The sequence below is a fragment of the Vulpes lagopus genome, chromosome 8 (assembly GCF_018345385.1).
Source record: "Vulpes lagopus strain Blue_001 chromosome 8, ASM1834538v1, whole genome shotgun sequence".
NCBI lineage: Eukaryota > Metazoa > Chordata > Mammalia > Carnivora > Canidae > Vulpes > Vulpes lagopus.
The window spans coordinates 40,178,439-40,204,490 of record NC_054831.1 but is presented as its reverse complement, the minus strand read 5'-3'; the positions used below and the strand labels follow the sequence as shown (position 1 = coordinate 40,204,490).

The 26,052-nt window shown below is 40.6% G+C and overlaps 1 protein-coding gene across 1 annotated transcript; it reads left to right on the top strand.

The window, feature by feature from the left end:
• Window positions 1-4,000: 4,000 nt before the first annotated feature.
• SLC46A3 (solute carrier family 46 member 3) lies at window positions 4,001-22,495 on the top strand. Its single transcript, XM_041767004.1, has 6 exons — window positions 4,001-4,401; window positions 4,845-5,199; window positions 11,568-12,438; window positions 14,015-14,098; window positions 18,510-18,666; window positions 21,255-22,495. The coding sequence occupies exons 2-6, from the start codon at window positions 5,011-5,013 to the stop codon at window positions 21,337-21,339; spliced, it is 1,386 nt and encodes a 461-aa protein (XP_041622938.1). The 5' UTR covers window positions 4,001-4,401; window positions 4,845-5,010; the 3' UTR covers window positions 21,340-22,495.
• Window positions 22,496-26,052: the final 3,557 nt, after the last annotated feature.

Below are 26,052 nucleotides of genomic sequence, written 5' to 3'. Positions count from 1 at the left end.
CATCCACCACCACCACCATTATGGTGGATTTCTTCTTGAGGGCTATTATTGGACACTTCAGACCACTTAGTTTATTTAGGACCATCGCAGCACAACAGAAGGGTTACAGTAACTTGAAACTCCAAAGCGGAAAAGCCAGGATTTCTGATTTACTAGGGAAATCTTTAGTCCCTTTGCAAGATTTACAAAAAGAGAGTATCTGTTTTTGACATTTATAACTATGCAGTAGTTTTTAAAAATACTCAAGTGGAAGCTCTGGGTGTCAAGTTCAAAAGTAGCAGGGAGCTTGAGATTTGGGAGTGATGGCTGTATTGGTAGTTGAGTGACAAGTGAGGATGTGATTGCAGAGAAGACAGCTGAAATGGAACCAGGGAAATAGTACAGTTCAGAAGTAAGCCCTCCAAGGAAGCTGAGAACGAGCTCTTAGGGTAGTAGAAAGATACAGTCATGTCATAGACCCTGAAGGGAGAAAATATTTCAAGAAGGAATGTCTTCAACAGCACCCAAAGTAACCGAGGAAGAGAAAGCCACTGATTGAAGTCAGGTTATGACTCTCTTGGATAGATAACACTAATTCGGGTCTGTTTTGGTGTATTATTGACCAAGTCATATCATCGGATTACAGTTTCTTTCAACAATTTGTGATCAAAGTTATAAAATTAGACTCATCAGCAAGTACTTATAATCACTTGCTAAGTGGTAACTGGTATAAGGAAGGTCATTTCATCACATCTTCTTACTCTGCTGATTTTATCAGAAGTGAAAAAGCCACTTTGATCTTGAAATCAACAAAATCTAATAACTACTATATTCTGTTTTGGCTTTGCCACTTGACTATGGCACTTCCCTGTAAAACATGGGTTCTTCTGAGTTCAGTGTATCTCCTCACATGATATTTGGGTGATGACTCAATTCTCCCACACTTTTTCCTGGAATACTATGAAAACATTGATAGGACATCATCTGGTCTCCATTTAGCTTGAGTGTATCATTTATATATTTAGTTCACATCTTTTCTCTTTAGTGTGACATTATTGAAGTACTTCTACTTGGAGCCAGTATGATCATAAGCAGAAACAAAAATACAGGTAATAATCAAGCATCAATACAATTTCAGAATATGTTTATATTAAAACTTCTAGGTTCGGGGATCCCCGGGTGGCTCAGCTGTTTGGCGCCTGCCTGTGGCCCAGGGCGCGATCCTGGAGTCCTGGGATCAAGTTCCGCGTTGGGCTCCCGGCATGGAGCCTGCTTCTCCCTCTGCCTGTGTCTCTGCCTCTCTCTCTCCCCCCCCCCTCTCTCTCTATCATAAATAAATCTTTAAAATAAAATAAAATAAAATAAAATTTCTAGGTTCACTGAACTGAAAATATAAAAAACCAAAACCCTCCAGAGATCTGGTGATTCATGTTTCAGAAACATGCCAGGGAGATTATGTCCAATGGACAGGCACCCCTCCTTTTGTGCCTAGACTTTAGTTTTGATTTCTGTCTTTAAGGCAAGTGGGCTTGAGTTCCGTGAGGAACAACAGCAGAAGGTGAATCACTATTACTGGCCTGTGATTATATTCATAGACTTCGTTCTAGAATCATTTTACTCCTTTCATATGTTTTCATGTTTTCCTAAAAAATAAATAGGCATGTCTTTAATAATTAACTGTGGTATGTTAACTTTTTCTGTTTCATCCACAGTGCCTAGTAGAGAGTGACAGATTCCAGTTAACAGTTGGTTAAAGCTTCTTTAGTTTAATATATACTCAAGCACTTAATATTATTCCAAAAAAAAAAAAAGAAAAAGTTTGCATAGCAATTATTATCACGTAGAGATACGCATCAGAGAGTAAATTAAGAAGGCCTGGCTCTCTCCATATGGAAGGGAAGGGACAGCAATGCACGGAACTAATTGGCCGCTAGTTGTTCCTGCCCACAAGACAGAACATCTCTTAAACACCTTTTCCTTTCTCTTGATTTTCATGAGAAATCACAGCACTGGGGACAAGGATGTCATTAGAGCTATTTGCTAACATTACTTCTTCTTTCTGAGCGCGTGACAGGATTTCACTTTTTCACATGGCCCTGTGGCTTGTTTGGACCAATCAAAATGTGAGCAGAAGTGATATATATCATTTCTAGGGAGAAACCTTTCAAAGCTGGTATCAATTTCACCATATTCTGTTTTCTCTGCCTTGATGCTAGTGATAATATTAGGACGATGGACCCATCCATTTGTGTCTGTGAGTAAAAATGGTGGGGGGTAAAGCTCTACAGTGACCCCAGATGGGCAAGTAGACCGAGAGATAAATACACTTTTGCTGTTTTAAGATACTGAGATTTGGGGCATGACCTCGACCTGCTTGATTTTACAGGGGCCAACCACTGGAAGTGGTCATTTTACTCCTATCTCATCAAAAGGGTCTAAGCTGGCTAAAACAGAAAATGAATGCAGTTAGAAAATAAGTATTGTTTCTGTGAGAATAAAATTATGTAGTGCTTTATAATCCTCAAAAGCATTTTTGCATAGCTTACTTCATCTCTTCTCCCTTGTGTTCTTGGGAAGTCATCAGATCTCTACCTCTCCCTTCCAGACCAACATTCCCTGGTCAGTCCACTGCTCTCACTGCCCAGCCCACTTCTAATGTGTCCCTAAATTAGCACTTAGTGCAGTGTACTGCAGTTTTAAAATATGATCTGTCTTCCTAGGAAACTGTGTCCTCCTAATTTTTGTATACCTTCTTTCCAACCAACATCCATGCCCCACTGTTACAGACTCAAAACAAGTGCTTCATAAACACTCATTTGAAGAAGCTGAGAAGTTAAGTGGCAAGTCCAAAGTTACAAGTAGCAATCAGGATTGAAATCTAAGACTTCCAACTCAACATTTCAGTGATTTAACTATTATTTACTGAATACCAAGGAAGAGAAAGCAGCTCTGACATCTAGGTACTGACCTTGACGTTGCTATAAGTTTGTCTGGACCATATTCTGGGGACTAAAAGCAATTTCACCGAATATCAGACATAGCCATTCTATAATCATGGTCAAGAGAAAAACAAGACCACTCCACAATCTTGTCTAAACACAGACAGATCAGGAACATTGTTTAAACCACAAAAATGACCAAAAAAAAAAAAAAAGTCTACTATAAGCTGCTTCCTTATCAGTTATGACTTTACCCTCCATCTAGTGTTCACTTCTTACTAAGAATTAAGATACCCAATCATAGGATTACCCCCACTTCCTGACAGCATCCAGTATAGTGCCAGGCCTTGCCTTTTTGAACTCTCCCCACAAGCGCACAAGCCCAAATCCCATAATAAATTCTAGCACTTCTACTGAGATACCTCGTTGTTCCCCATTTATGCATCCCTCCTCCTTACCAGAATGAATAAACCCCACTTCAGGTGTGTTCCTGATGGGCTTGTTGGTGGGCATGTACAGGGTCTCCTTTGCTCCAGGGCTATTGTGTATATACACATGTTGAGGGTTTCTAATGAAATTTGGTGTGTGACTGTTAGGTCCACTTGACAAAGAAATGGAGGTTCAGAGAGATGAAATCATTTGCCCCAGGTCACACCGCCAGGAAGAGCCAGGGGCACTCTCTTTCCCGCATCCTCCATGGGAGGTCCCTACCCTGTTCCCCCAATTCTGCGTTTCTCAGGGCACTTGCCCTGCGACCCGGATGCTACGCGGAGCTGCGTCCCACGCACGTTACTTCTGCAACTGATCTCCGGTGCGCTTCCGTGAACAGCGCCGTGGGACTCGGATCCGTTTCCCGGCCGCAGAGCCCAGGAGCCAGCCGCCGAGCAGCCAGCAGCCGGGTTGCCGCGGGGTGCCCGGGCCCCGGGGGCGGGCTCACGAGAGGGACGCCGAGCGGGCCAATCCCCGCGCGGGCGCCAGCCACGCGGCCCAATGGCAGGAGAGCCGCGCCGGCGGGTGACAGCGCCGCGGGCGGCCCCGCCCGCTCCCAGCGGCCCCGCCTCCCCGGCGGCGGGGGCCGCGTGTGCCGAGGACGCACGGACGCGCCCCCCGCCCGGCGGACAGACCGCGGACCGCGCCGGGCCCGCCGCAGCTCCCTGGGCCGCGTCCGCAGGGCCACCGGGAGCCGAGCGAGGGCTGCGCGGGGCCGGCCGCCGTCGTCACTCGGGACGCAGGAGTGAGCTCTCATGGGCTTGCTGTGAGAGGAGGGCCTGAGTTTCCCCGACAGGTGCATGCGGTCGAATTCGACGGAAATTCCCCTCCCGGCCCCAGCGCGGCGGTGCAGACCCGGCCCCGACCGCCGCGGGCCGCCCGGCCTCGGGGCACTCGCCGGGCAGGTGCCCGGGAGCGCAGGCACCCCAGGGACTCCGGGCCCCGGAAATGCTCGGCCCCGCGCCTAGCCCGGCAGGAGGACTGTGACCGCGGGGTGAGTCTGAACGAGAAGAAACAAATCCCTCTCCGACTGGGAGCTGCTTTTTAAAGTCCTCCTTCCTGTCCCGTTAACAAGCAGCAAAATGACAATAACAAACAGTTGCGTAACCGCCGCGTTCCCGGGGGAGCCTCTCGGGTTCCCTTTGGAAAAGCGGCTGGCGGCACACGGTGTGGGGACTGCAGTGCGATTATTCCCAACGAAAATGGGTGACGACTTATTAAAGCTATTTTAAGGCGGCTTGAGCCCTTTCTGTTTCTTAAAAATAGAAAGTAGGACAGTCTCCGGTTTACTGCATACCCCAACCCAAAGTAAAAAAATAATCTCTTGGGAAGTGCTTGCTGCCTTCTCTTCCCCAGTTTGCCTGTTTTCTCCACCGAAGCCCTCTAACTTCCTCGTTCTTTTTTTTTTTTTTAATCTTATTTATTTATTCATGATAGACACAGGCAGAAGGAGGGGCAGGCTCCACGCCGGGAGCCCGACGCGGGACTCGATCCCGGGACTCCAGGATTGCGCCCTGGGCCGAAGGCGGCGCTAAACCGCCGAGCCCCCCAGGGATTCCCGCCTCGTTCTTTTTAATAGAAGTCAGCTACCTACCCAGGCAGTATGAAGATCTTCTTCGTAGAACCTGCCATTTGCCTTAGTGCATTTGCTATGACTTTGACTTCTCCACTGACCACACAGTATGTGTACAGGAGAATATGGGAAGAAACCAGCAACTACAGTTTTGTATCTGATAGCAATATTTCAGAGTGTGGAAAAAACAAAAGCAGTCCGATTTTTGCATTCCAGGAGGTAAGAAATTAACATATCCCTAAAAGGTAATAGAAGGATAATGTGTCATGAGGTTTTCAATGAAACAGGGCATTGCACTCATCGGACTTTGATCTCTCAAGGGTCACCTTAAAACTCTTAAATCCCAAAACAAGAGCCTTTATTCAGTTCTCTTGTTTGAAGTTTCCTGACACCTTTAATCTGCTTCTTCTAAGTAAAACCCCCTTCTTTTTCTGTGACACTGGCTGTTCTCTTTTCTCAGAAAGTTTCAGGCTAGTCTCATCTCCCCAGTGGCTGTCCCCTTCCTGCTTGCCCCCCAAAACCTGAAGGTTGGACCAAGGCTAGCTGGAATGAGTACTGGATGGCCTCAATGGGGGTGAAACAGGGTGTTTCTGCCCTTCCCTTGCTTGCTTCCTCCCAACCCCCCTTCTGCTTCACATACATGACCCAGTTTTCATGGACACACCCCTCTCCCCAAAGGAGCCCATTACTGAACACTATGGGCCCTGGGGCCAGTGTCCATCATGGGCTGCTAGGGGGCAGCATTTGGCGTTCCTCATTTGCTGTTATCAGGTCAGCTTTGACTCCCAAATGTTGAGGAGCTATGTGAGATTATCTGAGGAGGAGATCTATTTTGGCGCTGAGGACACTGAGAATGTTTAGCCAGATATTACAGGACCTTTCCTTCTGCCTCTCCGGCCTCCTCCCCCAATTTTTTGTTTAAAACTGGTGATACATCGCCATTCCCCTGCTCCCTCAGTTTGTATCAAAATCTGCCAATGTCCAGATGCAAAGGAGATGCATTCAGATTTGCAATCCCCCCCCCAAAAAAAAAGCCTTAAAAACAGACCACACTTATAAACTTTGAACTATTCCCCTAGAGGATATTTAGTGATGGCAAAAGAGTGGCACTGCCACCATAGCCAAAGGACAAGAAGAGTTTAAGGGAATTCGAATCACCTGCCAGCTGGTTCTAAAATTTTTTCCTCAGTGGAAGAGAATTCAGGCATCACTGGGGAGATGAGTCTGAGGCCTGGAAGAAATAGCAAAGGGCCCAGAAGGAAAGCTCTAGCATTTCCAGAGGTGTTTCCTGAGGTGTCAGGTATAACCTTGCTGGGCTGAGGCCTGGCTGTTTGGCACAGTTTCTGCTGTTCCTCATTTCCATGGGAGAAATTTCCTTGGAACTCATAATTACTGGCAAGCTATGCAGGCATCCAGGTTCTGGCCTAAGGTGAGGTCATAAAAAGAGAAGGGCCAAGGGATTCACCTCGTGGTTGTGTCTCCTGACTTCAAGAATGTTTCCTATGATATATAATGTCATTCCCAGTGAGTGACAAGGTTCAATAGGCTCATTAGTTTCTATATTGGATTCTCTGCTTTCCCTCACCAGACACCTGGGAGCAATGGGAGGGACAGAGGGGGAGACAATGGAATGTCTGGAAAAGTTGGCTGCCCTTGACCTCCCTGAGAGGAGACAGGCTGGGGTTCAGTCACTGTGGTAGCCTCTGTGACTGTACAGGTGATGAGTATTGGCCCCCTCTGGTCTTATGTAGTTGCTGAGAGCCCTTCACTGCCCAGAGCAGTGGTCTCATTTTGAAGATTTTTGCCAAATGTCTAAGTTGATTGTTGTTTCATTAATTGTTTTTTATTAGATTAATATTCAAGATTAATTAGATTAATATTCAATCCCTTCCCTTAAAGGTGGTGCTCTAGAGCTACAGGTGCTTTTTCTCGGACTGGAAAGCCAGAAAGCACCACTGTCACCACCCACAACTGGGACAGGTCAGGTCGGCCACTCACCTTTTGCTCCTTAGGAAAGAGGAACACTTTTGCTTCCCTGGAGGCACCAGCATCACCTTCAGTACTTCCACCTGTCCGCTTTTCTGGACAGTGTTCCCGCTCAGTATAAAAATACTCTCTTACCTGGGGTGCCATGCTCAGTCACTTAAGTGTCTGCCTTTGGCTCACATTGTGATCTCAGAGTCTTGGGATCCAGCCCCACACTGGGCTCCATGCTCAGAGGGGAGCCTGCTTCTCCCTCTCCCTCTGCCTCTGCCCCTAACCTGTGCTCATGCTCTTACTCTCTCAAATAAATAAAATGTAAGAAAGAAAGAAAAAAAAAAGAAAGAGAGAGAGAGAAAGAGAAAGAGAAAGGAAAGAACATTCTCTTACCTTTCAATCCAAGGACAAATAAATATTCCCTGTTTTATGAGCTTCCTTCTCAATTCCCAGCTGTTGGTGGGTGCTGACTACTTGCTCACTAAAAATTTAGGAGTTTGAGAACTGTTTTTATAAACCTAAAAATAAATGTCAGAGCACAGGGTCAGTCCCTAATAAAATAAATAAATGATTTTTTTCAGTTCAGATTTTTCTTTGCCACTCCCCCAAAAGACCAATTATTTATATAAGAGTGCATAACAAAATAGTGTATTAAACTTCTTGCTATTATACTATATTATTTATCCTTTTATAAAACAAATACATGGACAGCTGCATTGCAATGCAAGATCATAATATGAATTTCAGGGTTCAGATATAAGAATTAACTGAGCTATTTCACTTATACTTAACATTTTGAAAGTCTATATGAATTAAAGTCTTATTTTTCAACCCATTGGGGTTAATACATATGTCCATATTTATAAATAAATATCCATCTAACCTGATTTTCAAACCTTTTGAGTTTTCTGAGTCTTGTGACTCTTAAGATATACTTACATACTTCTCTCCAGCAAAATTAGTCTCTAAAGGACTAATCTAAAGGATGTCTTAACAAAATGGCAAGCCTGTGGGCAGGAAATTCTTGGGTGAGGGAGAAGAGGTAGGGAATTCTAGGCATGTCTGTTGGCTTCTGCAGAGGAAGGGCTTTTTAAACCCCTTGCCACCCTCTCTTTCCCACCCCAACCCCCTTCCCAGGTTAAAGCACTTGTTTTGAAGTATTACACTGGCCACTGTGGTCTGTTCTCTTCAGGTACTTTCAAGATAGGGAGCTTGCTGGTGTAAGAAAAGATGTTAGGGTTTGAAGCTGAGGGCCCAGAAAGAATTCTCGACCTGTCTTTGGTGCAAAAAGGTGGTTTTATTAAAGCACCAAGGACAAGGACCCAAGGGCAGAAGAGCTTCCCTGGGGTCATGTGGAGTGGCCCATTATATACTTTCAAGTTGGGAGGGGGTTAGGGATAGTGAAAGTCTCTAAGGGATTTTGGAAGCAAAGTTTCAGCTATTGTTGGGAAAAGGTCATTTATTACCGTCTAATAAAACCTTAGTCATGAGGCTCCTCAAATGTGTAATAGTGGACCATATGTTTGGGGGAAGATTGCCAACATGTATCTTGGGGGTTTAGAGATAAAAGAAATTTCCAAAGCATTTTTATAGGTTAAAGCTGAGGGTTGGGCTAAGTTAAGATTGCTTTTTGACCTTAGCAAAGTATTAACATCGAGGCAGCTGAGTCCCTAAGGGAATGTCACTCTGCCTGTTGCAAGGACTTGTCAATAGGCTGTAGATAGTAAGGAAATTTAATAAGTTTTAATTTAATAATTTTTCTTCTGCTTTTGTTTCCCACATCACTGCTATTTGGGGAAACAAGTTGGCATTAACCAGATCATGAAGTTGTTCTTGTTCAATAATTTATTTGTAAACCTTTTAATAAGGAACTATTTCTACCCAATTGTAATTATACATTTTAGCCTATGAAATTGTGACTTTTTAAAAATTGATATTCCTTTCCTTAATTTATTCCTGTCTCAGTATACTGTCATTCTGTCAATCTTGTGTAGGAAATAACACGCTTTACTCTGATTTCTCCCATCAACCCTTATCTAATATATAATTGTAATTTTCCAGAGTTAAAGGTATAGGTTACATATGAGGAGAGGAGTCTGTGTAAAAGGTTGAATTAGGAATGACACTAGATAAAAGACAGGATGTGGAGGGGAGGGAGGGATTAGGAGGAGGAATCCCAGACTGAATAAGTATTTATTTGATGGCTTTTATATCTGTAGAGATACAAAGATGTGCTCAAGAAGCCTAACCTAGTAAAAATGAAAGCAGCCAAAGTTGATGAAGCACTAATACATAATAGGATCTGTGCCATATACCTTAAATGGACATAGGGACTTTAAATGTAACTCTTACAAAAGCTTGGAAGACAGGGACTCTTGTTACCCACCTCCTGTCAGATGAAACCACAGGGATACATAATTTGGTCAGGATCACACACAGCTAGCCAGTTACAGGGCCTATTTTACTTTCTTATTCATTCATGTAACCACTATCTATGACATGCCCTGTGAAGCACTGTTGTTGGAACTGGTGACACTGTAGGGAAGAAAACAGGGTGCCAGCCCTCCTGGAGGTTAGGTTGTAGTGGAGAGGGCACACAATAAGCAGCTCAATTAAAGTAACTCATCCTGTCGAGGAGTGACAAGTCTCTAAAGAAAGTAAACTCAGCTACAGTCATAGAGCACTGGGTGAGGATTAGTGGGGTTGCTTTGGATTGTGTGATTAGTGATTGTGTGATTAGTCACAGAAGGCTTCTGAGGAGGTGACATCTGAATTGAGGAAGTGAGCTCTGTGACTGTCAGGCAGAGGGAACAGCAAATACAAAAGCGAATGAGCATGGAGTGTTTGAGGAATGGCGAGCGGCTGAGGGGAACAAGGAAGTGGAGATGAAATCCGAGAAGTCATGGTGTCTGGCCACCCACACTATGGCAAGGAATTTGGATTTATTTCCCTATAAGGAAAACCACGGGGATTTTGAGCAGAGGGGTAACATGACATGAGCCAAATGCTTTTAAGATCACTCTAGGAGCGCCTGTGTGGCTCAGTGAGTTAAGTGTCTGCCTTCAGCTCAGGTCATGATCCCAGGGTCCTAGGATTGAGTCCCACATGGGGCTCCCTGCTTAGCGGGGAGTCTGCTTGTCCTTCTCCCTCTGAACCGCCCCCCCCAATTGTGTTCCTCTCTCTCTTTCAAATAAATAAAATATTTTTTAAAAAATCACTCTAATTGCTGTGTAAAGAACTGACTACATCTGAATCTAGATTGACCTGACTCCAGAGCTCTTAATCATTATACCAAAGAGGACACCTGGGGAATGATACTTGCCATATGAGAAGGTTCAGCAGAAGGAGAGATTACATCTGTTTGGGCATTTCAGGGAAATCCAAGTTGGGCTTGACTGTGGGCTGTGAATGTAACATAGAGTATTAGGGGAGTGAGTTGAGGTAATGCTAAAGAGTGGGGTTGGATCGCATCTTGGTGTCCTTATGTAACAGATGAGGAGTGTGAACTTTCTCTAACAGGCAATGGGCTGAGCAGGTGAAAGACATGCCACTAGTGTGTTTTGTAAGACACTGCCACCATTAGCGTCTATGATCTGCAAAGCGAGGAGGCTGCATCACAGACGGCATTGAGGACAGAGCTAAGTAGATGCCAGGGCAGCCCAGGTGAAAACTATGAGCCTTATCCTTCCAGTGGCAGCTCTGGGACAGTAAAGAGCTAAAAGACATGAGAAGCCCTGGATGTTGGTGGGCATGGGTGAAGGGAAAGTCCAGAAACAAAGATGGCTTGAGTTTTGAGTCTGAGTGACTAGAACATTTTCTGATGAAAGTGCTTGCATTATTTGAATATATAAAAATAAACATAGGCTCACTCTAAAAAATTCATCAATTTCAGTAGTTGATATTTTTGTGGTTCATCACTCGTTTTAGGATGCTTTCTAAATATCACATGAATAAATCTATTTTTAAAAATTAGTTTGGCAATCCTTATTATAAAAATGACACTCTTTATATAAAATTTGGAAAATACAGAGAGAAGTAGCAAATAGAAAATGCTTTTAAATCACCCAAAATCCTTCCCATCAAATAGCTAGCATAAGGATTGTAACATCTTCCAGTTCGTGTGTGTACCTGCTGGTTTTGATCCTTGGGGGACTATCAAATATGTCATTTACATGTGATACTCATTCCCCTTTAAGTAGACAGAAAGATCTATCACAGGAAAAGATATTACTCTTGCTTTACAACAGTGGTCATGAGCTCAGTGCTAAGCTGTTGAGAGAAGAAAGTAAAATTATTACATGACCAGTCCCAGGTATCTGGGAGTCTGTGGATCTTCTATATAAAACAGACACACACCAGTACACAGTGGTCTGTTCAAGTCCCCACCACAGTGCTTGCATACTCATGCATGCATGAGCTTTCATTACTATATCGCCTCTTGATGTTTGCTTTGTGAACCGGCGGAAGATTCAGGCTGTATCAAATCCATGCACCAGAGATTCCTTATTGGTGACCTACTAGAAATGTAAAGAAAAGTATGCTCTGTGATATTTCTGTGCATGTTGCCTATATCTCTGTAAACACATTATCTTCTTTTTGTTTATTTGCAGGAAGTTCAGAAGAAAGTATCTCTTTTCAATCTGCAGATGGACATAAGTGGTTTAATTCCTGGTCTAGTGTCTACTTTCATACTTCTGTCTCATAGTGATCATCGAGGACGAAAATTCCCTTTGATTTTGTCTTCTGTTGGTTCTCTTGCAACCAGTGTTTGGCTCTGTTTGCTTTCCTATTTTGCTTTTCCATTCCAGCTTTTGATTGCATCTACCTTCATTGGTGCACTTTGTGGCAATTCCACCACTTTCTTAGGAGCTTGTTTTGCCTACATAGTTGATCAATGTACAGAACAGAAACAAAGAACAATTCGAATAGCTATAATCGACTTCATACTTGGACTTGTCACTGGACTCACGGGACTGTCTTCTGGCTATTTTATCAGAGGATTAGGTTTCATGTGGTCATTTTTTATTATTGCTATGGCTCATGCTATTAACTTGATTTATATTTCATTTTTTCTTGGCGATTCATTGAAAGAAACTTCATCTCAGAATGTTTCCATATCCTGCAGTGAAGGCTTTAAAAATCTATTTTACCGAACTTACATGCTTTTTAAAAATGCTTCTGGTAGGCAATGGTATTTTCTCTGTTTGTTACTTTTTACAATGATCGCTTACTTTTTTGTAATAATTGGTGTCTCCCCCATTTTTATCCTTTATGAATTGGATTCACCACTCTGCTGGAATGAAGTTTTTATAGGTTATGGATCAGCTCTGGGTAGCGTCACTTTTTTTAGTAGTTTCCTAGGAATATGGCTTTTTTCTTACTGTATGGAAGACATTCACATGGCCTTCATTGGAATCGTTACCACCATGGCAGGGATGGTTATGACTGCTTTTGCCAGAACAACACCGATGATGTTTTTAGGTAAATTACAAATGTAGCCTTAGAACTAACCATGTATTTGATGTTTATAAGCAAATGAATTTAGTCTGTTGGGTGAGAAACTTTTAATATAATATTCTCTATTTAATGCATTCAAGTTCAATTAAGGCACTTTGTTAAAAGCTAGTTTGCCAGAAACTGAAAGCCAAGTTGCTTTAAAACAGTAATTCACAGAATAATCACAGTTTCCAAATTTGCATACTTGCCAAAAGATTTGATTTCAGGAACATTCTTCTTGTGAGTCAGTTCTTCAGTAGAGCTTTCACCAACTTGAATATTTCGTAAAATGCTAAGAAGGTTGGAGCGCTTGGGTGGCTCAGTCAAATGAGTGTCCAACTCTTTATTTTGGCTCAGGTCATGATCTCAGGGTTGTGAAATGGAGCCTGTGTCCTCTTCTCCCTCTGCCCCCCTAAAAAATGCTGCTAAGAAGACTACTTTGCATAAACATTTTAAACAGCATTATATAAAGTAGACTCAAAAGATTTATAAAATTCATATTTATTGAATATATTCAAGAAAAAAATTCTTTAAGACAAGATTTTGCAAATTGGTCACTTCACGAACTGGTTTTTGATAAATCAATTTTTGCCTAACCAGACTGCTTCCTTAACTACCTACCCCATAAGTAGTTTCTGTAGGGCTTGAGTGAGATGCTGCATTTGAAAAAGCTAAGGGATCTGTAAAGTGGGACCTTGAGAAAGGTCCAATTTCATTTTTTTAAGGTACTGTCAGCCTGTTGCTACCTTGCAGGGAAGTAGGGTGACCAAAGAGAATTGGGCTTAATGTCCATCTATAGTGCCAGATGATCTTGGGAAAGTTACTTAACTACTCTGGGTCCTCATTTACTCATCTGTAAAATGGGCACAGTAGCACCTAATTCACCAGGTTATAATGATCACTCTAAAGCACTTAGCACAATGCCTCCTGCTGGGTTAATGTTAGTTTCCCCTAGAGTTGCCAGGGCCAAGTAAGTTGATATACGTGAAAGCACCTTGAAAACTTTAAAGTCCTCTGCAAAATTAATATATTATTATTTTATCATATAATTGGAAATGCTAGTGCCTATTAGGGGTCATAATTTAAGAGGAGAGGCAATCGGTGTTCATGAAATTATTCCAAAGATGGACAAGCAGAAAGATAAAGAACCAATTTATCAGTAAGTGTATCAGTATAATAAAAGAATGCTGACACTAAAATGCCAAGTCTAAAAAAGTAAACACAAAAAACAAATGAAAAAACTAAGTCCCAACCTTGCTAAATGAGAGGTTACTATAATAATCTGGGAAAAAGCAGATGAGTCCCAATTGGCAGATTATACAGATCTGACCCTAACACCTCCCTGAACTCTTGTTCTTAGCACTGCAATTCAAGAGTAAGCAAACCTAGAACTGAACTGTCTGCAGTGCATCTTCATTCCTTAAACAGAAGTCTACAATTAATTCAGTCCTTTGATGCAATGAGTTAGGGCACTTATAGAAAATGAATATATTTAGAGAGAATGTATTTCACATCTAAAATTGACCACTGGTTTTCTGATTTCTCACCATTTCTCTTACAGTCAGGCTGCCTTTCCTTTTCACTATTGTGCCACTCTCTGTTCTACGCTCCATGATATCAAAAGCGGTTCGTTCCACTGAACAAGGTGAGTTTCATTTGCTTAAGGAAAATAACGAATCTACAATCTATACCAACTCAAATCTATGTATGACCAATGTTTCATTCTTCAGAATATTCTACAAACTTTTTTCTGCTAACTCCTTTTGATTTAATTGGTAAGTTCTGTGTTAGAAAGAGACCTACTTCAGACAGAGGTGCCCCTGCCCATGGTCTCTTGCTTTCAAAGGCTTGCTCTAGCCAGTGCCAGCCCCAAGAGGAGAGGAATGCTCAGAGTTAGGCAGATGCCCACTGGGAGCCCACCACACCTGCCCCTTCTAGACTATACTCTGGGTACCTGGATCCCCATAATTCCTAGCCAAACAGCCCTGGGTTCATGTCCATGAGCGCCTGGTTGGTCCTGTTCCTTAGACCCTTTGGCCTGAGGGTGTACTGTGACCCAAGTGTGCTCCCCTCTAGACCAAAGGAGTAGCCAAGCCATGACTCTTTATGGGAGACGTGGCCCAACCTTGGCATTGCAGAGTGGGGTGTCTACAGCCATGTGTAAATGATTCTTTCTGAACAGGATGGAGGAAGAGGTAGAACAGAACATGCGTGGGCTATGTCCTGCATATGGGAACTGAGGGCCAAGAGCTAGTTAGCTCTGCCAGTGCTGTCATGTGCCTACATAGAACTCCAAAAAGTCTGAAAATTCTAAGTTTCTGTCTGACCTTCCAAACATCATGAAGATATATAAGGTATATTTTTTCAGAGCAGGGAGAGAGAACATATCTTTATGAACAGTTTGTTCATAGAACTGTAACGTTTAAATACTTACAATATAATATATAGGCCTTTAATTGTATTCTTACACTGGACCCCACAAATGTTAGAGCTGGGCCTAAATTAGAGTCCTAGGAAAAACAGGATCCCACTCAGCTGGCTCAATAGAGACTTTAATGAAGGGCAGCAATGTGGCAGAGTGGACAGTGGCAAAGGCACCCAGAGAAGATGACCCAAATACGGAGGGAGCAGAGATGAAACACCACAACCTTTCTTTCCACCTTCATCCCATTGACCAAGCACAATAGAAAGTCAGGTTAGCAAGGAAATCCAAGTCATATGATCTGAAGGGTCAGCCTCCCAAGCACAGAGCCAAACAGAGGAGATTAAACAGTGAAGGGGAAGGCAAAGAATGAGCAATACAGAAGGACAAAACAATTAAACTTCTGGTTAGAACTAGTTACCAGTTAGATATCAGGCATATGGGATTGTCCTCCTTCCCCTCTGTATCATATAAATATTCTTAGACTTTGGAGCTTTCTTTTGTTTCATGTCTTAGCCCAGTGCCAACATTCATATTAATTCAATATTCATATTAACATATTCATATGTTGATGGATCATTCATAATTATGCTATTTTATTTATGGCAGCTTAGTTAACATTGGGGAAGACTGCATAAATCAATACATTTAAAAACATATTTCTTGGTTCTCTTCCACTCGTTAGATGCAGTTATATATTCACACAGCTGTTTATAGATTATGAAATGATGATTAACTGGAAAATGACTTAGGAATATAAAAATGTATAACTATAGTATGTAAAAACCTACCTGCTTCCTTGGGTTATGCAATGGTTTTTAGATATGGCACCAAAGGCACAACATAAAAGAAGAAATAGATAAATTAGATCTTATGCAAATTAAAAACTTCTGTGCTTCAAAGAACACCATCAAGAGAGTGAAAAGACAACCAAAAGAATATCAGAATATATTTGTTAATAATATGCTTAATAAGGAACTTGGGAGGTGAGCAGGGAGATGGATGAAGTAAGCGAAGGGCATCAAGAATACACTTACCATGATGAGCACTGAGTAATATATGGAAGTGTTGAATTACTATAGTGTACACCTGAAACTAATATATGTATGTTAACTGCACTGGAATTTAAAAAAAAAAACAACTCAACAACAAAAGGACAACCCAAGGATGTGAAGAGACATCTCTCCAAAAAGGTATATGGATGGCCAATAATAAGCACATGAAGAAATGTTCAATGTCATTAGCCATCAGGAAAATACGAATCAAAACCATAATGGGACCCACTAAGGATGGCTAAAATGAAAAAGATGTGGAGAAACTGGAACCCCCCTACACTGCTAGTGAGAACATAAAATGATCTACCTATTTTGCAAAATCAGTTTGGTAGCTCCTCAGAAAGTTAAATAGAGTTATCTTATGACTCAGCAATTCCATTTGTAGCAATAGAATGGAATTGAAATTAAAATAGAAATGAAAACATATGCCCACACAAAGATCTCATACACAAATGTTCACAGCAGTGTTATTTATAATAGTAAAAAAGTATAAACAAATGGAAATGCCCATGAACTAATGAACGGATAGACACATTTGGTGTATCTGCCCAATGGAATGTTATTTGGCAATAAAAATAAAGTCCTGATGGTACCTGCTACACAGAGGGGGATCCTTAAAAACATAATGCTAAATGAAAAAAAGCCAGACACAAAAGGCTATATATGAATATGGTTCCATCTAGAAGAAATGTTCAGAAAAGGCAAACCCATAGAGACAGAAATCAAAGAAGCACTGTCCAGGGCTGGGGAGGTAGTGGGTGACTGGGAATGGGTACAGTTCTGAGGTGATGACTGTACAGCTCTGTGAACTGTGCAATTTAAAGGAGGTGGGTTTTAAGGTCTACAAATTTTATCTCAATAAAGCTGTTCAGAAAAAAAAAATCTACCTGCTTTAACTTGGAACTAATATAGACTTCTCAGAGTATATAATTTGCTTCTGTTTATATTTGGTTTAGTTTATTTATAAAGGCTTTTTTAAAGTCATTTCATACCGTTAGATATAGTGACATTTCAAAATGTTTTGTTTACCTTTTGGCATTTCGTATTCTGAATTGTAACGTCGTGAATTGTTTTTCTATTGTTCTAGGATAGTATAATTACTTTGTTTTTAACTGCAAACTACGGAATCCTTTTGGTGATGACAGAATTTCCATACTGAATATATTCTCATCCTTCATTACTTTTTAAAAATGGAATCTTTTTATGAAAATGTTACGCACTTTAAAGTAATGAGAGAAGGGGAAATACTGCATTGGTTTCCACTAGACTCTCAGTATCCCTATTATCTTGAATAAGAAAGGAGAGAAAATAAATTCGGGTAATTATTTTGGAATTTCTGTGCTTTGTACAGCTGTGAAACTCACAGCTAAAGCCACCCTGGACTGCCTCTTACCTTGTCACTACCTGCACACTCCTTATGATTACAAATTGGAACATCATAAGGACAGACTTGACTTTTGAGGTCTATTGAATTGAAAAAAGGTATAGAAAAGAAACTAAACTGTACTTATTATTTAGTCCAGTTTTCTCTGGTAACTATTAAACAAGTTGAACTGCTAGGGGAAGTTAAACAACAGGAGAACCCTATTTTGTAGCAGTATGGTTGTTTATGCCAGACAGACATACTGCCTGACCAACTTTCCATCAAGAATGGATTTAAGCCATTGCATAATAGAACTAGAACAATCCAGTCTATCTTCCATGGCACTGTGCCTAGCTGTAGCGAGAGATCAGAAGTAAAAGAAGATAGTAGCTTAGGGAGGGAGGGAGGAGTACTACTTCCCAATTAAACTGACTTCAAGAATTATCATAAAACATGGAGGCAGTAGGTCTTTATGCTACTTGCTGATTGATAACTAGGCTCTTGAATTATTCGTTTGACAAGTATAGATTAAACATATCTACCATGTGCCAGGGCAGCTAGGCTCTGGAACACAGCAGTAAACAAAGTAGATGTACACCTGGCATGAACAGAGCTTTCATTTTAGTTAAAAGAAGACACATATGTGAAAATACAATATTCTTCAGAGATATGTTTATGTTTTATGAACATGTGACCTGTCATTCAGTGAAGACTTAGAAGCAACATATGAGAGTATGTATACTAGGGTAAAAAGCTTAAAGAGATAAAAATGAACACGTAACACTGTCTACTAGACCAAAACCATGGGGAAAATTAGAACGTAGACGCATAAACCGTAATCCAGCTATGAAAGGTGACCCTCAAGCTTGCCTTTTCCTTCTTAATCTTGAAGGACAATAGTAATTGTGGCTATGTGTGTGTCTGTGCAGGAGAGAAGACTGGATTTCAAATGTGTCAGCTGCTGTTGCCTCTTACATTTGCCCTACTGACATACAAAGTATTGTGTTTTCAACTTCCCTCACATCAGGTCAAGAATTGATGGCCGAGTTTCTTCACCTACAAAATCGGTTACTGGCTTCTCAGGGATTTAGAGGGAATAGCTTTCATTCACCAAGCAGTGCCCTATGTTTGCTTTTAATAATAAGGAACGATTTTCTCCCTTTGTTTTGTTATACAGCCATTTCATTTTCTCTCTCCATACCCTGACCCCAAACAGGCACCCTATTTGCTTGCATTGCTTTCTTGGAAACACTTGGTGGAGTCATTGCAGTTTCTACTTTTAATGGAATTTATTCAGCCACCGTTGCTTGGTACCCAGGCTTCACCTTTCTGCTGTCTGCTGTTCTATTACTAATTCCAGCCGTCAGTCTATGGTATGTCATTATTTTTAAGCATTTTATCAAAGGATAACGGGATTAAATGAATTCCCTAATCTTACCAGTAAAATTACATAGACTGTTAAAGTAGTTAAAAACCAAAATTCAACTGAGTAATTTTTTTAATTAATTAATTTTTTCTAGAGAGCGAGTGAATGGTGGGGAAGGGCAGAGGGAGAGGCAAAGAGAAAGAGAATCTCAAGTAGGCTCCATGCTGAGCTCAGCGAGGAGCCCCATGTGGGGCTTGATCTCATAACTGTGAGATCATGACCTGAGCTGGAATCAAGAATTGGATGCTTAACCGACTGAACCACCCAGGCCCCCCCTTAACTGAGTAACTTTTAAAGATCTAATTGGCTCTACTAATTGATTCATGAATCAGGCAGCATCCCATCTAACAAGTAGAGGGGAACTCTGAGGAGCTGTGCTGAGTGAAAGGTTTTCACAGAATGGAGGGTGGGGCCAAGAAGTTATTAGCAAAAGAGAAGAAATAATTATTTCAGGCAGAGTCACCTTCCCCTAAGGGGAAGGGCAGGGAGTCTTATCAGGTAGATGACCCCATCTTCCTTTGGGGGATGGAGAGGACCCATTTGGTAGGCTCACTGGTGCTGATCAGAAAACGCCTGCCTGATTGGTGAAGACTGTCTCTGAGGGAGGCTGGAACTGCAGTTAACTTACATCAGTCCAGGTTTGACAACTTGGCCTACCTGACGCCATTTTGGGTCTATGGTTCTGTGTTAACAAAGTTTTGCCTCAGAATGTACTTTTCTCAATAACTTTTAGACATGAAAACATCTATTGATAATTCCTAAGAGGAATTTGGAATTTTGATACCTAGATCTATGCAAGTATTGACAGTTCCTCTATAATTTTGATGAAAAGTTATTTGTACTAGATATCTTTTTTAAAAAGACTATTGAACTGGCAAAATTAAAAATACATGCTGCGCTAATGGGTACATGATGAGACAGTCTTTTACATTGCTGATAGTATTATTTGGCACTATCATTTTTGGAAAGCAATTCATAAAGACAAAAAAAATCTTTAAATGACCAAATGGTCACTAGAAGAATGGCTAAATAAGTGATGGTGCATCCATATCATGAAAAATAACATTAATTAGAATTGGGAAGTAGGATAATGGGCAATTTTAATTTTATTCTTCATATATTTATACATACCTGTTATGAACACACATGCAGCTAGCTAGGACAATTATCCTTTTAAACATGCTGCTAATGTGGGATCCCTGGGTGGTGATTTAGCGCCTGCCTTTGGCCCAGGGCACAATCCTGGAGTCCTGGGATCGAGTTCCGCATCGGACTCCTTGCGTGGAGCCTGCTTCTCCCTCTGCCTGTGTCTCTGCTTCTCTCTCTCTCTCTCTCTCTCTCTCTGTGTGTCTCTTATGAATAAATAAAATCTTTAAAGGAAATGCTGCTAATGTAATGTAGATGGTCTTCTAAGACATTTTTAACCCTATATTCAATTTTTTTTGAGATTTTATTTATTTATTCATGAGCAGCACAGAGAGGCAGAGACACAGGCAGAGGGAGAAGCAGGCTCTCTGCAGGGAGCCTGATGCGGGACTCAATCCCGGGACCCTGGGATCATGACCTTAGCTTAAGGCAAATGCTCAATGACTGAGCCACCCAGGTGCCCCCATTCAATATTTTTAAAAAATAAAATTATACGCAGGGTATGTGGATGGCTCAGCCCATTGAGTGTCTGACTTTAGCTTGGGCCATGATCTCCAGGTCCCAAGGTGCCGCATCAAGCCCCATCTCATGCCCCCTGCTCAGTGGGAAGTCTTCTTGTCCTTTTACCCTTCTCACCCCCTGCTCATGCTCTCTCTCTGTCAAATAAATAAAATTGTTCCTCTGCTTGGATAATGCTTTGTTTCATAGAGCCCATCAAGGTCACATTGACAGGAAAAGCTTTTAATAGATGCGAAACCTTAAAATGGAATCACTTTAAAGGATGTATATTTTAACTTTTCCTAACACGTTTCATCAGTGACAGGCATGATAATATTTATATAAGTAACACTGGGGTGTTTGGAAAAAATAAAATCTTTAAAATAAAATTATATGCTTTTCTCCCCAAGATTATTTATTTACTGGGGGGGGGGGATGAGGGGCAGAACAGGAAGAGAGAGTCCTAAACAGACTCCGCTCTGAGCCCCAGGTGTGGGGCTCCATCTCACACCCCTGAGATGAGTTGGTTGCTTAACCAACTGAGCCCCCCAAGTGCCTCCCATTACATGCTTTTTTAATTCCAGATATCTTCTTGTCCCAGTTTCAGTTACAGATATTGAACATGAACTTCAGCCATATCCACAGTCATACTACTTTTTGTGGACTACAGAATAAACAGTAGGATGGATGGGCATTTTAGGTATTTGGAAGAGGGAAAAAACTGTAGATTTATTATTTTCAGAATGAGTCAGTTGGACTCAAAATACTATTATGTTCCTTCTATGTATAATTTGCATAATTTATCAGAAGCCATGTACCAGGGGAAAGACAGGTTATTTATTTATGGGTTGCCTTATTTGCAATTTTAAAATGTCTTGTTTGCTTTTGCAGTGTGGTCAAGTGCACCAGCTGGAATGAAGGCAGCTATGTACTTCTTACACAAGAGGAATCCAGTGAAGACACTTCAGATAGATGATTAATTGTGATTTAAAAAAAAAAAACAACAAACAGCTGAACACATGTATCCTATGCTTTGACTTCTGAGGACTGTAAATGAGTTCCATAATCAATATTTCATCAATAATCATTGTTATAGTTTCTTTCTTCTAAACTGAACAGGAGAGAACTAGCTCCTGGTTCTAGCTTCTTAAAGTATTTTGCACTTTGAGCACTTTATGAACATCATGTGATAGATTTCCATAGATAGAAAAACAAATCTCAAAACACTTCTCACCTTGGGATTTAGGAATGAAACTGAAACTTCACAGTATAAAGAGATTAAGAAACCTGACACAATCAAAAGCAATAATCTCCCTGACATACTCAGTCTCCTATTGGGACCAAGGAGAACACTATACCTCAGTTTCTTCATCTGCAAATGGGTTTCTGACCTCTGGAAGATTTTGAAGGCATAACTATTCAAAATTATGATGAATTATTCACTGATAGGAAAACAATGATAAAACTTTCAAATATTTATAGTGCAGTTGTACCTCTGCTTAGAAAATGGTTTGTTTTAGAGATCCCATCAAGGTGGTATTGACAGGGAAAGCTTTTAATAGATGCAAAAACTTTGAAATGGAATCACTTTAAAGGATGCATATTTTCACTATTTCTAACATGTTTCATCAGTGATAAGCATGATATTTATATAGGTAACACAGGAGTGATTGGAAAAAAATATCATTAAAAAATTGTTTACAAAGCAATGCAAAAACGGAGTAAGCAGCCAGTCAGAAAGTGACAGTACAATATTCATTCATTATTTTTATCAAGGGATAGCCACTTCTTACAGCCTTAAACTTATCTTGAAACCCACCCTGGTCCCTGAAAACACATTCTCTCATGCCTCCTATCTTTCTATGCATTGTCCCATTTCCCCTTCCTCCCTTCAGACCATGAAACTTTAGAATCTCAGCCAAAACACTGCTTTCTCTGAATAGCCTTCTTGACATTTCTTGCCTACTCTTGTAATCCCCCAACTTCTGCAGGGCACCCACAGCACTTTGTGTATACTTCCATCCAAGCAGATTCCATTGTCTCATAATATTTATTTTATTAATATTACCTGACAATGAGGACGGGACAGTCTTTGATTCATTTTATCCTCAATAAATGTTTGTTGAACTGAATATATAAATTTGTTTTTACTTGTGAAAATAATTTAAAGCTACATATTTCATGCGTCATGAATGTAACCACTGATAGCATGCCACAGCCAGCTTTAAAAGATATGCTAGCCCATACACTTTTTAAATTGGTTCATGGTATTTTTACCGGTCTTTGAATATCTTCGATTTTCTAAGTTACCATATGTAATAATGCAAATGTCTTTAAGTACAACTAGATGATTCTTTGTAATCTCTTAAACGCAGAGTTTTCCATTTGACAGCACTGCTTACAACTTTTTCCTGTAGGGTAATCAATGATCGCTGGACTAGCCAAGAAAACTCAATGTAAAATACTATAAATTTTTATTTCCAAGACTACTACTTTTAAGTCTACCTAATGTCTTCTAGGCTGGAAGCTTGTTTAAGAACTGAGTGATTTCTATATTTATTTTTCTTCCTATTCAATGCTCTTTCCACCAAAAAAAGTACCTTATGGTTTACAAAGTGTTCCTCTATATCAATTTATCATATACTCTCTTAATAATCCTGGCAAAGTGGATATTTATTTTCTTCATTTTACAGACAAGTATCAGAGAGACCTCACCATGGTTATTCAATTACCACTAAGCAGTAGCATCACACAGAGATGGTCTTTGCACTGCTGAGATTCTTCATAGCTAAGGTATACACATTACAGATTATAAATCTGATAATAATAATTGTATAAGGTAAGAGTATGAAGCAACCTGCTCAGCAAAACACATTAGTGTGTTTTGTATACATTAGAACTACCGTACCCAACCAGACTGCCTAAAATATTGCCTTTTTTAAGGTTAGATATGATGGTCTAAAGTACCTTTCACCTCCACCTTCCATGATTTTACACTATTCATCTAAACTGAAGATAGCACAGATGGTATTGTTTCATACAGCTAAGAGCTAAATAGATGGTTTCATATTTGAGGAAGAACTATTTGAGATGCAGTATATCAGGGCTCTGGATTGAGATTGTCCAGGGTAAAAATAGAGCATGAAATAGTTTAGCCATCTCCAAAGTACCTAGCCTAAGATATGATTAGTAAAAGTAACGAAGAGACTAAAGAAACAAAGCCAATGGGGGTATAGTCTACAGAAATGAAAAAGAAAGAAACGCTGCCACCTAATTTCCCATAATGTGACCTAATTATCTGATTATCTGAAGGAAGAATTAAAGAAATGATGTCTCTGTGGAGTCCGTATAAAGAGAACAAAGAGGAAAGTCATATTCCTTTTTATCTAGCACTGTACAAGAAGGGTTACACATAACCATATCGAATAGTAATGAATACTCTTATCACTACAGAGGGGATATTTCTATGAAGCTGGACTATTCAATAGGATCATTTATAGCCTGCATTGCACAGCCTCAAGAAATTCCCTTTCTCTTTAGGAGTCGATCTCATTTACAATTGTACCAAAAACTGTAAGATACCTAGTAATTAACCCAACCAAAGACGTAAAGGATCTGTACTCCAAAAACTACAGAACACTTGTGAAAGAAACTGAGGAAGACACAAAGAGATGAAAAAGTATTCCATGCTCATGGATTGGAAGAACAAATATTGTGAAAATGTCTGTGCTACCCAGAGTAATGTACACATTCAATGCAATCCCTATCAAAATACCATCGACATTTTTCACAGAGCTGGAACAAATAATCCTAAAATTTGTATGGAACCACAAAAGACCCCAAGGAGACAGAGGAATGTTGAAAAAGAAAACCAAAGCAGGTGGCATTATAATGCCTGACTTCAAGCTGTATTACAAAGCTGTGATCATCAATACAGTATGGTACTGGCACAAAAACAGACATAGATCAATGGAACAGAATAGAGAACCCAGAAATGGACCCTTGACTCTATGGTCAACTAATCTTCGACAAGGTAGGAAAGACTACCCAATGGAAAAAAGACAGTTGCTTCAACAAATGGTGTTACGAAGATTGGACAATGGAAAAAAAAATTTTTTTTTTAACAAAGGGGGTTTTTAAAGAAGTTGGAAAGGAAATTTAAAGAATTGCCTGGACCCTTTTTTCCTTCCTTTTTTTTTCCAAAGGGAAAAATTTTTTAAAAGGTAAAAGGGCCTTGTGGACGGAAATCCAAAAAAAAAGAAACACGGGAAGGGGAGGGCGGTTTTTTTCCAAGGGAGGCCTGCGCGGGCCCCATCCCAGATCCATTTTTACCCCCGGGGGTAAAAAAAACCAAACCGGAAGCCCCCCAGGGTCCCCGTAAAATCATTTACACAAAAAGGGCCCGAAGTTTTCTTTTAAAGTGGGGGCCTGTTTAAAATTTTTTGAAAACTATTAAAAAAAATCCCCCCGGGGCATGGGTCCCCGGGCCTTTTTGGCCCAGGGGGTTTCGGGAGCCGGGGTTTTAGCCCCAAATTGGACTCCCTGCAGGGAGCCGGCTTCCCCCCCTCTGCCTGGGTCTCTGCCTCTCTCTTTTGGTCCTCATAATAATAAATGAAATTTTAAAAAAATATAATAAAATAAAAAAAAATAAAATAAAATAAAATAAAATAAAAAAAAAATAAAAAAAAATTTAAAATAAAATAAATAAAGAGGTAAAGTTAGGTGACACACCCTTAACACCTCATGAAGATGGGTCTATATCTGGAGAGTGGCAAAATGAGGTGGAAGGCAGAAAGCTTCTATAGAAAAAAGAGTAGGAAAGAAGGAAGTAAATAAAGAGCCCAGGGTTGGCTCAGAGATTGGCTGCTTGGGTATACTGAGTTTCTGGATAAGTGGAGCATTTACAGAGGTACATTTCAACACTACAGACTAACATCTCTCATGAACATAAACAAAAAATTCACAACAAAATGTTAACAGATCAAGCAACATATGAAAAAGATAACACATCTGTCCAAGTGGAATTTATTCAGAGAATTCAAGGCTGGCTCAACATTTGAAAATCACTTAATGCACCATACTAACAGACTAAAGGAAATTAAAAAAAAAAATCTTAAACACATGACTATATCAATAGACGCAAAAGAAAAATTTAACAAAATTCAAAATCCCATCCATGATAAAAATTCTCGGGACAGCCCGGGTGGCTCAGCAGTTTAGCACCTCCTTCGGTCCAGGGTGTGATCCCAGGGTCCTGGGGTCGAGTACCATGCTGGGCTCCCTGCATGGAGCCTGCTTCTCCCTCTGCCTATGTCTCTGCCTCTCTCTGTGTGTCTCTCATGAATAAATAAATAAAATCTTAAAAAAAAAATTCCCAAGAAACTAGGATCAAGCTGATAAAAGGCATTAACAGTAGAAAAGACTAGACACTTTGCCTGTAAGATTGGGAATAAGTCAAGGGTATCCATCATTTTATGTAAATTAGATCTCGATAACCTTAAATAAAAAGCCTAAACTGATGCTCTAAAGCCAGCACTAATATATGTTTGAGGCCCTTGGTAAAAGTATCATTACCTAACCTATCGAGGTAGGTAAGGCCAATTAGGTGGCCGGTGATTTACATAAGGAAACCAAAAAATCCAAAATTCCTGTCTCTCATAGTATGACTTCCTCCTTTTATACCAGCTGT

Excerpts from the sequence above, each read along its gene's own strand:
- SLC46A3 (XM_041767004.1), top strand. The coding sequence starts at position 5,011 with ATGAAGATCTTCTTCGTAGAACCTGCCATTTGCCTTAGTGCATTTGCT. Across the intron at positions 14,099-18,509 it reads GGTTCGTTCCACTGAACAAG|GCACCCTATTTGCTTGCATT; the intron begins GTGAGTTTCATT and ends GACCCCAAACAG. Across the intron at positions 18,667-21,254 it reads ATTCCAGCCGTCAGTCTATG|TGTGGTCAAGTGCACCAGCT; the intron begins GTATGTCATTAT and ends TTGCTTTTGCAG.